Below are 13,987 nucleotides of genomic sequence, written 5' to 3' on the forward strand. Positions count from 1 at the left end.
CATCACAAAAAAGTACTCTGATTTGACATGGAACGGAGTTACCAATGAAGGGATATGAGAAAGACAGTAGGGAGCTATTTACTCTTTGCTTATACCACCTGCCTTGCATCTGCTGCAATATAGAACTGTTGCAGATAGCTGCAATAAGGCATGACAGTGAATAGAGGCCACCTGCACAGGTCAGAGTTGTTAGGTTGTGAATTGCTGATAAGTGTTTAGAAGATTTTATGCCGAAAGCTAATATCCAGTTACAGCATACCTAGGATTATATAAAACACCCGAGAAAGGCCTAATTTGAAGCTACATAAATGTAGCTTTAGAACCTTTCTCGTTTTCATACATAGTATGAATGATTTGATTATCTTAGGGCGGGGGGAGCAATATGTTCAGGTATGGAGGTCAGTGGACAATTTGCCAGAATTGGTTCTTTTCTTTCATCACATGTGTATTGGGGCTCAGTCTTAGCAGTCAGGCTTTATGGCAGGCATCATAACTCATGAAGTCATCTCATTGTTCCCTGCCTCTCATTTTTCTGACCACTTCTTTATGGAATATTTCATTACCATGTTAGCTCAGCATAAGGGTTGTAGTGTCTGTAAGCTTGTTAGGGCACAGTAAATACTCAGTAAACACTGACCTAGGTAGTTACTGCTTGTCATTTTGCATTCCAAATATTAACCCCAGCAAGTGGTTCTATTAACTGTCACTCACATCCATATCATTGCAAGAATGTGGTATATACATATACTGCAAGTGGCAGTGAGTGTTTAGTAATGACAAACACAAACCATGCAGCATGAAGACAACACATATGTAAAATGAAGACGATGGCATTCCATGCTAGCATTTGGTTGGTCCTAAGACACAGGGGCTTGGGGTGGAATAAAAGGTTTAAAAAAAAAATCTATAGCAACCTTTTAATAGCATCAGTTGACAAAGACCAATAGTTTAGTAATGGTATTCCTCAGTGAGGACAGGTTCGCAGAAAAACCGAGACCCACGCTTGGCGGTGCGAGCAGTAAAGGGCACAGTCTTCAGCACTGCATTGAGAATAACAGCCAAACAAGAAATGAGAGTAAAAAGCCAGGGTCTGTTGCATTAGTACATGGTTAGTGTGAAAGGAAAGATAAGCGAGAAGGCAGTATGTATTCCAGTTCACTAAAGTCCAGAAGGAAATCTGGAACCTGAAGGGTGAGGAAGCAGGAAGTGAAAAATGTCCCAAGGCAAAACTCTTCTGGGATACAGACAAATACCAGATATGTGGCTCGTTTTTAGGTAAGGTGGGGGACGTTTTGGTTCTTTTTGTTCTTGAGGCAGGATCTGAAACTCATTCTAGTCAAGGATGGCCTTGGCCTCCTAATCTTCCTTCCTCCAGCCCCCTAAGTACTATGGTTGCAGGCATGTGACACTATAGCCAGCCTATGTCCTGAGTTCTTACTGTGTAAAGCTGGATGCTTCCCTAGTCTCAATCAACCTTGCAGTGACACTCGGGTATTTACCTTGATTGGACATCCGCTCCTACTCTTGCAGAGTAGGGCTTCCCCCATTGCAAAGGAGACAGGGATGCCCTACAAGGGGTATTCGACAAGCGACTAAGTACGGCATGCTGACACAAATACATGTGTATGTGCACTGAGAACAGACCGCCATTTCTACTAGTCACTCGTGCTTTAATAACAGGCAAGGAATTCTTTATTGCTTTAAAATAAAAATCTAATCTACATATTTGCTTGATTTCCCTATGTTTAAGATGGTCAAAATTCTGTGGTTTAGCTGGGCGGTGCTGGCGCACGCCTTTAATCCCAACACTCGAGAGGCAGAGGCAGGTGGATCTCTGTGAATTTGAGGCCAGCCTGATCTACAAGAGCTAGTTCTAGGACAGTCAGAACTGTTACACAGAAAAACCCTGTCTCAAAAAAACAGCAACAAAAAAATCTGTAGTTGGTTTTTAGAAACTTGACATGCCTATTCACAATGCTGAGTAAGCTAAGAGAAAATTCAAGGGATTATATTTCTGAAAAACTAGAATTTGGGAAATACCTTTAATAGTAAGAAATTGTTTAGTTATGCGTATGCTTCAAATGCAGTGTGGTTATATTTTTGGCTTTGTTTTTAAAAGGTGTAATATTTCCAAATGAAGTTATAGATATGGGAAATGCCTGAAAAAGAGCCAGCGATTGTATCCTAAGAATAGCATGGACATGCAACAAGACTCATCAGTCACAGTTTACTGTTGAGGTGTGTGAGGAACACCTGGACATATGTCATATGACTGTCTACACTTTAACATATTTTTAAACCTTACCATATGAGCAAAATGCTTTAAGTATCTTAGCTGATAAACAGCATTCATATGCAAATGAAACTGAAGAGAAATCACTTACTGCCACTGCTAAGCAGGCCAGTGGCCTAAGTATGCTGGTCAGTAAGAGGCTGTATGAAACCCTGGAGAACTGATTCAAAGAGAAAACATGAAGCTAGATTAGCTGAGAGCAGTCCTCAGTTCTGAGCTAGAACCCCATGGATACATCCAAACAGGAGTACAACTTCCTTTTCGCTTTGTTACTTTAAATTAGTAAACAGGTTTTTAAAAAACATGCAAAAAAAAAAAAAATACCTACATTGCCTGCTGGTACAGAGAATGGATTCTCCTACAGTATTCCTATTAGGCAAGCACATGGAACTGGCCACAAGGTGGAAAATGGCAAAGGATGTCAAATCAAAGCCAGTGGGAATCTGTTAGGGAAGATGACTTACGGGTCCCACAGGAACAGAAGCGCCAAGATTGTTCAGAGTGTTGGACGGCAAACAGAAATGTATATCAAACTCTAAATTTACATCTTGCTGCATAACTCTAAATCTCATTAACCCAACTAAAGAGCTTGCCAACTGTGAACAAAAGGAGCTACAATCTTTGTATGTGGCTCTACTTGTGTGAGCAGTGTAATCACTACAGACCACAAAGACGAAATACCCTGTACCTGTGATAATGTCTTCAATGGCGCCATCTTTTCCCTCATATACATGTCGGTTATCTTTAACTTGTCGCCTTCTTAATTCCGCAATTAACTCTTGCTGCTGCCTCTTTGATTTATGGGAAGGAGACTGAGAAGAAAAGCAGAGACTGATGACACTCCAATACCCATCTAGACTTTAGTTTTATATTGAACACCAATAGCTTTGGAATTACAGGCATCCATTTATATATCAGTGTTAGGGATAAAACTCAGATCCTGATGCATGTAAGGCAAGTTTTTTATTGCCTGAGCTCTCTCTTTGGTTTGATGTAGGCTAGGTTCTGTGGCCAGAGATAGCTGATAATAGTCACAGACTTCTCAAACTTTGCGGCAAAAACCTGCCTTCCTTTATGGAATACTTCCTTCCAATGCTCCTAGCAAAGACGGCATTAATAAAGGTCAGTACCCATGGACACCATGGAGCATTTCCTGGTTTAAAACCCTGATTATCAGATAATCTTGTATGACTTCTCTGAATATATAACTAAATTCTGGGGTTTTTTTTAAAGATTTATTTATTTATTATGTATACAACATTCTGCCTCTATGTATGCCCACATGCCAGAGGAGGGCGCCAGATCTCATAACATGGTTATGAGCCACCATGTGGTTGCTGGGAATTGAACTCAGGACCTCTGGAAGAGCAGCCTATGCTTGTAACCAGTGAGCCATCTCTCCAGCCCCTATAACTAAATTCTTGATCTCTATAAACTTTGAGATGCTTCACAGATACCCCTTTTCATTCCATAAGTAGTTGAACAACGTAACAAAAGAAAAAAATTTCTACATGCCAGTAGAGAGCGATGATCAGGATCTTAGAGAGGCGAACTCATCATACCCCTCTCTACTTTTGCTTCATTCAGGCCCATCTTAGAAGCAGACACTTCTTACCTTTGGGTCCTGCTGTTCCATCAAGGCTTCTTGCTCCAACAGTTTCTCCATGAGAGCTTGTTCCTGCTTTTTCCTCAGCTCATTTTCCTCTTCTGCTTGCTGGGTAAATACAAATTTAAAATAGAGACTGAAAATCACAAAAAATGGAAATAATGACAGTTAAGGTTTCTTAAAGCCATTTGAACAATCCATAGTGCTTTGGGAACAGAGAGATCCTTCATTATGTGTTTCACTGTCTGCATATGACAAGTCTTCAGACTGACAGCTGAGCTGCACCTCAACTAGAAGAACTTTCTTGACGTTCCCTGTCCTGTACAAATAGTTTCTGAGCCCTATCCCTCTGACACTGCATTCAATGATTTTCAAGTGAGTCTCAATTTCTTCTAGAATCTGCCTACTTAGTAACAGCTTCTCTAAAAGAAGGATCCAAGACTGGTCTATTTTTTTCCTGGGGGGGAAAAAAACCATTTTGCTGGACTTATCTCCCATAAGGGCCATACCACAACAGGATTCTTGGCTTCTCACTACAGCTCTCCAGATGAGTCAGAGTGACTGATGTGAAGAGGAAAGAGAACGGATTCAGCTCTCTTGAAGTCTTCCTGCCCAAAAGACTTCGGTTGAGCTATAAACTGACAGAAAGGTCATCTGTTTGGTTTAGGGATCGAGTATAATTGACAAGTTCTATTCTATCAGTAAGGTTTGCATTTTGATGTCTATTTCTCTTTTTGTTTTAAAAAAGTCTTATCTATTCTTTGACTTTTGTGTGTGTGTGTGTGTGTTTCTGTCTGTCTGTTATGCTTCCTTTTGGCTCATAGGAAGGGGAAAAAGGGCAGTGTTAACTTCCCAGTCTCACTGAATTTTCCATAGTTGCACCATGGTGAGCACCAGGCGAGAATGTTGTTCAATGTCTGTAGAACAAGGAAAGTATTCTATAACATGACTATCCATCCTTAGCAGCTAAGTGATTGCAAGGAGAAACTGTAAGGCAGAGGAGCACACATGTAAACAAGCTTGACCACAACATCCCACAGGTCACTGAGGACAGAGCAGCTTCTTTTTGCCTCTGTTCCATCTATGTCCCAAATGAAGCCTTTGAGAGCAATCCCAGCACTTCCCATGTTTTATAATTTTTACATACTATTTCTCTTCCGACCTTAGGCTTAGAAATTTCTATGTGAAGAAGTGTGTTTAGAACACCTCACAGGAGCCTCCAGGGACATCTCTGCAGCTCTTCAGTATGGCCAGACCCCCAGGGGACCACAGAGTACCAGTTAACAGCAACTGGAGGGCAGTGGCCTTCCTCCCATCCCATGCCTTGTGCATCCTTATGCTAAGGAGACTTTCCTTACATTCTCAGCTACCAGACTGACCATGATTAAAGGAGGTAACTAAATAATCTTAGAGTGATTAGTAATCTTAGGCCTGGGGGTGGGAGATCTCCAAAGCCACTAATTAGCCTCCACTCATTTTACAAAAATACTTCTCACATCTCCCATAGGTTTTTTTTTTTTCACAAAGCTATACATAAACTGCTCAAATCCTTTCTTTGAAATATTTTTCTTAATCCTACCAACATAACCAGTGTTAAACACAGAGAACTCCAGGGAAAAGGGACTATTCTCAATATCTGGGTTCCACATTCAGAGTTTACTGTTTGGTTGCTGTGAAGAGACACTATGACCAAGGCAACTCATAAAAGAAAGCATTTAATTGGGGACTTTCAGAAGTTTAGTCCAATTTCCTTATGGTGAGGAAAATGGCAGCACACAGACAAATGTCAGAGTAGTGTTTGAGGCCTTTTTATCCTGAAGCAGAAGCAGAGAGAGAAAGAAAATCTGGGCCTAGTGTGGGCTTTTGAAACCTCAAGGCCAGCCCATATTGACACACTTCCGCCATCAAGGCCCCACCTCCTAGCTTTTTCCTGACAGCTTAATCAATTGGCGACCAAGCATAGAAATACACGAGCCTCATGAGGGCTGTTACTCAAACCAACATAGGAAGGATTGGGAGATGTGACCTTGTTGGAGGAAGTATGTCACTGGGCTTTGAGGTTTCTAAAGATCATTCCCAGTGTGCTCTCTGCCTATTGGTTTGTGTATCTAGATAGGAGCTCTCAGCTGGTGCTCGAGCCTCCTGCCACCATGCCTTCTCTCTGCCATCAGAAACTCTGGAACGGTAAGACCAATTAAACTCTTTTATAAGTTGCCTTGGTCATGGTGTTTTATCACAGCAATAGAAAAGAAACTAATACACTTGGTGCATATATTACAACTAATTTAGAGACTTAAAATATACAGGAAGATAAGCACAGGTTACATGCAAATAAGCCCTGCATCATTTTATGTGAGGGAACTAAATATCATCGGAAGCAGGCATCACCACGCTGCTGAAACCAAACCCACAGGTACTAAAAAACCACAATGCTTCCTAAGTGATGAGTTTCTAAAGTGTTCTTTCCCAAAAGGGAAAATCTTGGGAAACAATTTCTAGTCACGTGATTTTCCCAACATCATGACCGAGGATGGGTCCAGATTTAAAAAAAGCCAAAGCTGAAGTCCTGTATACCACCATCTTTTACTCCATAATATTGAATGCTAGTCTAAGAAACCCCACCACTCAAATCAGGTCTCTAAACAGCACATAGGATCTCCCTGACTAGTTACAGCATGTCCTACTGACATGCCCCGGTTCATATAGAAGTTCTTTGAATTCTCCCTGCCCTTCACCTTGTCTGTATGGGTCAGCAGTCAATACTGGGCAGCATGGATGAATGGGGCATCTCCCCTGCCCCAAGCAGGTAGCCAATTGCCTTGTCTTTTTTGCTGAGAACCAGACATGGCTTCATGGAAAAATGAACCATCATGGGATAAGGGCCCTAAAAGCTCTCAGCCTCAGCTGGGCCAGAGTGATCACCCAGATCTGCCGCCCAAGGCCAAAGAAGCCTCTGCAGAGGAGCCAGGTTACAAACATTTCTGGAGGAGGGCCCCTACTGCGAAAGTGAACAAGGCTATGGGTGCTCTCCAACTTACCTTGTAGGCTTTCACAAACCGAACAAAGACAGGGAAGAACACGGAGGGTGGTGTTGTCTTGGGGTTTTCCCCAAAATACTTCACCACATCATCAAAGGCATCCTGGGAAGAAACACATTTTCCTTGAATCAAGACATTAGTTCTGCTACCAGGACTAGAAGCTCTGGGGTAGATAAGTAAAACAAAGTCTGTGCCCCCGTGGGCACAGAAAACATTACCTTTAATACTTTGCTAAAGGCAATCAGGAGAGTACAACTGTTGGACATAGAAACTCATCTCTAAGAAATTCTGTTTCTTCCCTAAGTCCATTAACTCCCCCACACTACATACACGCACACACAAAGAGCTATTCTTTTATGAGTTTCCTGTGGTCAAGACTCAACTCCTTAAACCACAAGGGCAGGATGGCTCATGGAAGCAACTCTGGCTCTAAATCCCAAAGCTTTGGTTCATACTCCTTGCAATATCCTCACAGAAAAGGACAGTGTCTTCTGTGATCTACCACAGCACCCAGATCTATCAGATCTACCTCCGGTTCCCCACACGCCACCTCCTTCTCTTTGCTAACACGAACTGTACTCTCTTCTATGCTTGCTCGTATATCAGAGGTCCTGGAGTGATAGAGCAGTATGAACTCTAAGACCTACAGAACCTTATACTCCAGGGACCTTTCTTTGGGAGCCCAGGCCTGATGCTACAGAACTGAGTGCAAACAGATCTACGCCGGAAGGAATTTGGGAACACAAGAGAAGGGACAAGGGGCTGGAGAGATGGCTCAGAGGGTAAGAGCACTGGTTGCTCTTCCAGAGGTCCCGAGTTCAATTCCCAGCAACCACATGGTGGCTCACAACCATCTGTAATGAGATCTGGTGGCTTCCTTGCCAGCAGTACATTGTATGCTTAATAAATAAATCTTTAAAAAAAAAAGAGAGAGAGAGAGAGAGAGAGAGAAGGGACAAACAGGGATTCTACAGAATAGCACAAAGGGTGCACTTGGAAAAGGTACTTTCAAAGACCACAGGGGAAAACTAAGCAGTAGCTACATAAGAAATGGACCTGGTAACATTATTCTCCCAGCCCAGAGCCTATGGTTCAGACTGAAGGAGTTCACTCTCATGAGCTACCTGAGCAATCTTAGCATCATCCTGCAGCTTCTTCAGCTTGCCCTCGTTGTGAAGAATGAACTCTTTCAGTAGCGTGTTGTGGTCATGCATGGTATACTCCCTCTTGGTTAAATCCATTCCCCTCTGCAGCTCCCTGACATCCAGCAAGACATTTTCCAGGGAGACTGGTGGAGAGAAAGCATCGCATCAGGATCACATCAGGAGAGGCAGTTCAGCTGCTAAGCCAAGTTCTCGGGACTCTGTTCTACTCAGGACCCTTAGAGCTAATTCCTACCTTGAGTCACAGATAGCCTTTAATATCAATAATTCATGAAATAAATGCCACTATCAAATACTACAATAAATTCTTCATATGCACTAATCCTACTCTTCTAGTAATATACTTTGCTAATGAGGAAAGGCAACATAAAGAGGTTCTGTGGTCTGCCATGAGTCACACGGTTCAGAGATAGCAGACGAGATGGGAAAACAATCCCAGCGTCCACTTTTTGCTCTGGAGACCAAGGTACTGCTGCATCCAGCCTATTGGTTTAGTTGTAGAGTCAAACAAGCCCAAGCCTTTTACTTACTCGGGATGCTATTGCACTCCTGTAACTTTCCAGCAGAGGGCAGAATTCTACCTGCTGAACTTCAGTTGTATAGCCCACTAAGAACTAAGGCAACATTAGCTTTTTGTTAAGCCATTCTTGTGTCAAAGAATTTGGGGTGAACGTGGCAATTGTGCCCAGAGCAGGCACACTCCTGGACTCTTATGAGCCGCTCTCCCCAGAGAAGTTGGTCCCAGTTTTGTTTTGCTTGTTATTCATCTCTGCTCATGGATGGAGTACAAATCAATGGGGTATGTTCTCCCTTATTAGACCTGTACTGTTTTACTCCCAGGGCTTCCCCCGGGTTTGACCCCATAATACTTCTGACAGTACCAACTACAGAGAACATACTCAAAACTCCTGATAAACAAAGAAGCAGTCCTACCTACCTTAAGAGCATGTGTCAATCAGCCTGGGCACCATGGACACCAATTCATCCAGTGAACATATCAGTATTTTTTTCCCCCCACAGGCTTTTAATTTCAAAGGAAAATTTCCTGGTCAAACCATCTGTGCTGCTACTTAAGAAGGTAGTCTTGCTATGGTTTTCTTAATTGAAATTATACTTAATAACCTTGATTTAGGCAAAGGAAACCCATTCCATTCTGCTAGCTGCATAAGTATGCCCATGATGTGTCTTGTCTATTCCAGCCTGTTTGTAGCCACAAAACCATTTCTTCCTGCAGTTCAGACTCTGTAGCTCATTATTGTATCTTATCCAATAGCAAGGGATAGAAAGAGTGATGGGCAGGCAATGGGTAAGGCGGATCTCGAAGACCTGGGTCTTTAGAGAGAAGACGCTGACAGAAATTACCTACTGGCCTCCATTCACCTGCTCGGGAGTGGGTGGCACCCTTACAACACATTCCAGCCCAGGAAGGCTGCCATACTGACCCTGCTTCCTGCAGTGGGTACTGAAGCGTTTCATCACGGACTGACTCCCTCATAACTATGATATTAAACATCTCAAGGTAACACTGACAGCTGAAATTAAAAAGTACCTGCAGCAGCCTTTTCCACATAATGAAGCTCATTGTAAAATAGAGTAACTTGCTGATACTTTTCTTTTACCACATTTGATATATAGTGCAACAGCGTTTGTTTCCGGTCTGTTGATTTTGTATCCAGGAGCTGGAAACAAAAGGAGACATGGGTTAGGTGTAAGAACAAGGTGCAGGTGACCACAGTAAATAACGGAGTAAAATTGCAAAAAGCATTCCCAGAGGAACCTCAAGATTCAATGGATTTTGTGCTCCAATAGCCTGCAAACGTCCTGATCAAGTATGTGCTAGGTGCCAGGGTAGACTCTGAGCTAGGAATACTTCAGATTTTCATCTTTCTTCCAAGAATTCTCCAAAGCCCTGCATCCGGCATCCATCTGCCTCCCTTCGCTCAGTGGGAAAAGACCCATCCAGGTGTTACCGCTTCCGGACATGAAGAACAGAACAGAGATGAACAGTGGGGCCAGCAGCTGTGTTGTGTCTCCACCCTTCTTCCCCAGCTCTGAGGACCCAAAGAGAGACAGCTGGCTCTGTGTCTGGGTGTTCTGAATCTGTGACCTTACCAACCTCAGACAGAAAATGTTAAGGAAAGACCTGCCTCTGCACTGATTTGATTTTTGTTTCTTGTAACTATTTGATACATAATACCGTGAAACAACTGCCTGCAATCAGAGCACTAGGCATTATAAATAAACTCAGTATGATTTAAAAGGTAGGGGGACATGTTTAGGTTAAATCCATACATTACACTATTTTATAGAAAGGACTTGAGTATCTGAGATGTTTGGTATCCTAGAAGGTCCTGGGACAAATCCCACACATTGGTCAGATTATGATGGGGGGTATTAAATCATTAAATCAATACTGACATGACGCTATCAATTAACCATGGCTTCCTTGACTTGGAAGCCACAGTAGATCTGCACAGTCTGAAGAGGATGCCATGGAAGATGACCTTACAAAGGACTGCACTTTGTCCATACAGAAAAAAGAAATTCAATATATGTGTAACTATAATTTTCTAAACAAAAATATCTATTCATCTGAAGTGTTTCCAGGTATTTAAAAAACTAAATAGTTCCCTGTAGTAACTGTTATCTTAAGTAGTTTTCCATCATACTGGAACTTGAGATTACTGCTATAAAATGCAGTATTCATAATTCAGCCTCTTGAGGAAGGAGTCATGGATAAGGGGATACTGAGTGAAAGGCTGTATCTGATCCTTCCTGTCAAACAGTGTTTCAGAAAATTTATAACAGCTCACCTTCCTGCACTAAGAGGATCCTCCTCCAACCCCGCACCCTAGCCCTGAGAATTGACCTCCCCCCACATCTCAGCCCCCGCACCCTAGCCCTGAGAATTGACCTCCCCCTACATCACATCTCAGCCTCTGCAGCTGTATGCCCCATCCACATCCCTTTAGGTCACACACCAGATCTAAACTCTGCAGTTTGAATCCATAAACCGCTCCTCGTTTGCTGCTATTCATATAGTTTCCAAGGGCCAAGATGATCTGGAAAAGAAAGAGAGAAAAGAAGTGTTCATTAGGAAAGCATCCCAGATACTGGAAGGCAGCCGGCAAGTCAGCTCTCCATGAACATAACAAGAAAACTGCACTTGCCTCCAGAATTTTCTTGAGCTTTTGAGATGACTTGATAGAAACAGATGCTGCTATAATTGCATGAAGTTGCTGGATTCCAATCAGAAGAAGGAAAAACAGGGAGAAGACGGTTAAGAATGGTAAACTAATCAGAAGCTAAGAACTAACTATACTTTAGGTAACCCTAGCATTACATATGCTCGTCTGAAAAGCTACTCACAGTGACAAGGAAAGCGGGAACCCATGGTCTGTAACCAACCCAGAAGCCAGGTAAGATTTCAAGGCAGGAGTTCCCAGGGCACCACCTCTAATTACACACAATTTAGACTTCTAAATCACTAGAGATGCCCAAGAATGCAAAGAGTGGGGCACGGGGAGCAGCAATAGAACATTCTCTCCAAGTTCTCAAAACACATTTTGAACAAATATGCTACTGTAAGCAGTGATTAAGTTTTTTATTTTTTTGAGAAACAGAACCAAGGACAAACTGATGTTTCTGACATCCCTAAGTTTCTGCCAGACTAAGACGAGGAAAGAGATGGCTGACTAATGTTTATTTCTTACATCCCCACAATCTACTTCAGGAAAGTCCCCCCCAAAAAAACATCCTCCGGTAAAGTCAGTGCTCCCAGGAATCTCTTGAGCCTGCTGCTCAAGGATACAGGGTTGTTTTTAGAAATGAGAAGCACACTTCTAGTCTTGCCAACAAGGAGCTGGGTTGTAGAGTACTCTGTACTCATCTGAAAAGCAGAGGATTTTTCTAAACACGAAAACGGTGTTTGGAGGGAGAACGGTCACATATAGAGATTTGGATTCGCAATGTGAAAATGGGAGTTAAAACCCAAATGTAATCTCTCAAGTTCTGGAAGGACTCATTAGAGCCCATATTAGATCGAGCATAATTCATAGAGATGTACACAAATGAATCACAATCTTCTTGTACCCCTGCCTGTCCTGGTCAACTCACAGGAGTCAGCATCTGGATGCTTTCTGCAAAGTTCCCAATGAAGGCCATGATGGTCATCTTCTGCATGAGCCGCTCAATCTTACTGAACTGCATCATGAAGCGGTCTTCATCTGACAAGTTCTCCACGGGCTTTCTCTCTCTCTCATAGAGCCGGAGCACTTTCACCTCATTCTCAGTGGGCAAGAACCTCATCAAACACTCAACAAAGTCAACCGGGAGTGTCTTCAAGTCAAACCTGAAATCAGCGCCAACAGGTCAGTGTTTGACCCCCATCCAACACAGCTCATCTACCACCACGTCACTGGCCTTGGATTCAGACAGCTGGACTGCTGAAGCCCCACCCTGGAGCTGGACCACACTGAGTGCCAGTTATCCTAACTGATAACCTAGACCATGCTCAAGTAGGAGTGAGATTACCTTAGGGCTCCAGGTGGCTATGGGCACTAGAAATCAAGAGTAAAAAGCAGCATGCAGCCTTAGACTGGAGCGCAGGCCGGTAATGCAGGCCACAGACAGGGCTTTAGACTTTGGGAACATCTGATGAGTTTTGTTAAGACAGTTGTCATTACTTTGCTATTTCTGGAGACAAAACTCAGTCGATTCCCATTCTATTCAGATATTTTGATGGAGGTTACATATATTCCTTGAAGGAATATCAGTTCTTGGTAGATGTTTGCTCAGTTTGAACAAGGATTCGGTTAATTCCTATTTGATACTCCAGACAATCTTTATTCAACAAAACAATGGAATCAGCCATACATTAGTATGGCAAACAAGCCATATGAGATTAAAACCCAGATTGCACACCATGTTTCAATGTCGAAAAACAGGGAAGATTGCAGAAGACTGTATTATATTATGACCCTGGCCAAAGACACAAAATCAGAGCACATAATCTCTTAGGGTTAGGTAAAAAATTATAAAGTATAAAATTATAAAAAGTGATTTCTGAAAATATAGTATCGTTGGCTATAAGTAAAGTGGGAAGATTTTTTTCTAGTAGATCAACAAAACCATTACCTTCCGTGCAATTTATAAATTTAAAAAAGAGAGAGACAAAGAAAAAGTCTTGTTTAAAATAACCAGGAAGTACTAAGAGCAAAAGAACTTGCATTCCTGTTGTCATGAATTAAAACGTGCATCTGTAGCGTATCTGCAGCCAGCATTGGATTGTGTCATTGCAGGGATGCCATTAAATTTGGATTCAGCAAATCTGGAGACCATCCAGATCCCCCAGAGAAAATTGCCACCTCTCCCTTTCCTCGGGATCTGCCCCACTCAGCCCTGCTCCCCTTTATGTGAGCACTATATATATAAGAGCAGAGCCAAAATGATAAATGCTAGATGTTCTTCTAGACCAGTGGTTCTCAACCTTACTAATGTTATGGTGACCCCAACCATAAAATTATTTTCATTGCTACTTCATAACTGTAATTTTGGTACTGTTAGGAATAGAAATGTGAACATCTAATATATCTGGATATCTGACATGTGACCTCTGAAAGGGTGGTCTGATCCCCAAAGAGGTGGCAGCCCACAGGTTAAAACTGTTCTAAACTGGCAGTGGTATGTGGATATGGCACTTCCCTGGGTACCAGCTGCTGCACTGTTTTCTGTTGTCATCTCTGCTCTGAGGAACAAGGGGAGCTCTGAAATGTGGGTACCCAGAATTCCTTCATCTTTGCACTTAGCTCTTGCCCCACCATTCCCATTATCTGCTGATTTGCACCTTTTATTTTACTCCTTAGACGGAGCTCTCCGGGATCTACGT

The 13,987-nt window shown here is 42.5% G+C and overlaps 1 protein-coding gene across 5 annotated transcripts in view; it reads right to left on the reverse strand.

The window, feature by feature from the left end:
* Fmnl2 (formin like 2) overlaps positions 1-13,987 on the reverse strand; it is a 257,682-nt gene that overhangs the window by 3,831 nt on the left and 239,864 nt on the right. For 4 of the 5 annotated variants that reach the window (XM_057754584.1, XM_057754580.1, XM_057754583.1 and 1 more), the window contains 8 exons: positions 12,217-12,451; positions 11,271-11,339; positions 11,082-11,162; positions 9,650-9,779; positions 8,062-8,225; positions 6,938-7,039; positions 3,909-4,007; positions 2,982-3,105 (listed from right to left, as the gene is read on the reverse strand). In XM_057754584.1, the coding sequence (XP_057610567.1) occupies positions 2,982-3,105; positions 3,909-4,007; positions 6,938-7,039; positions 8,062-8,225; positions 9,650-9,779; positions 11,082-11,162; positions 11,271-11,339; positions 12,217-12,451 (1,004 nt within the window). Of the gene's footprint in view, positions 1-914; positions 1,041-2,981; positions 3,106-3,908; positions 4,008-6,937; positions 7,040-8,061; positions 8,226-9,649; positions 9,780-11,081; positions 11,163-11,270; positions 11,340-12,216; positions 12,452-13,987 lie in introns of all 5 variants that reach the window. The other variant, XM_057754582.1, reaches the window with a different exon arrangement.

This window comes from Chionomys nivalis, chromosome 22 (assembly GCF_950005125.1).
Source record: "Chionomys nivalis chromosome 22, mChiNiv1.1, whole genome shotgun sequence".
Taxonomy (NCBI): domain Eukaryota; kingdom Metazoa; phylum Chordata; class Mammalia; order Rodentia; family Cricetidae; genus Chionomys; species Chionomys nivalis.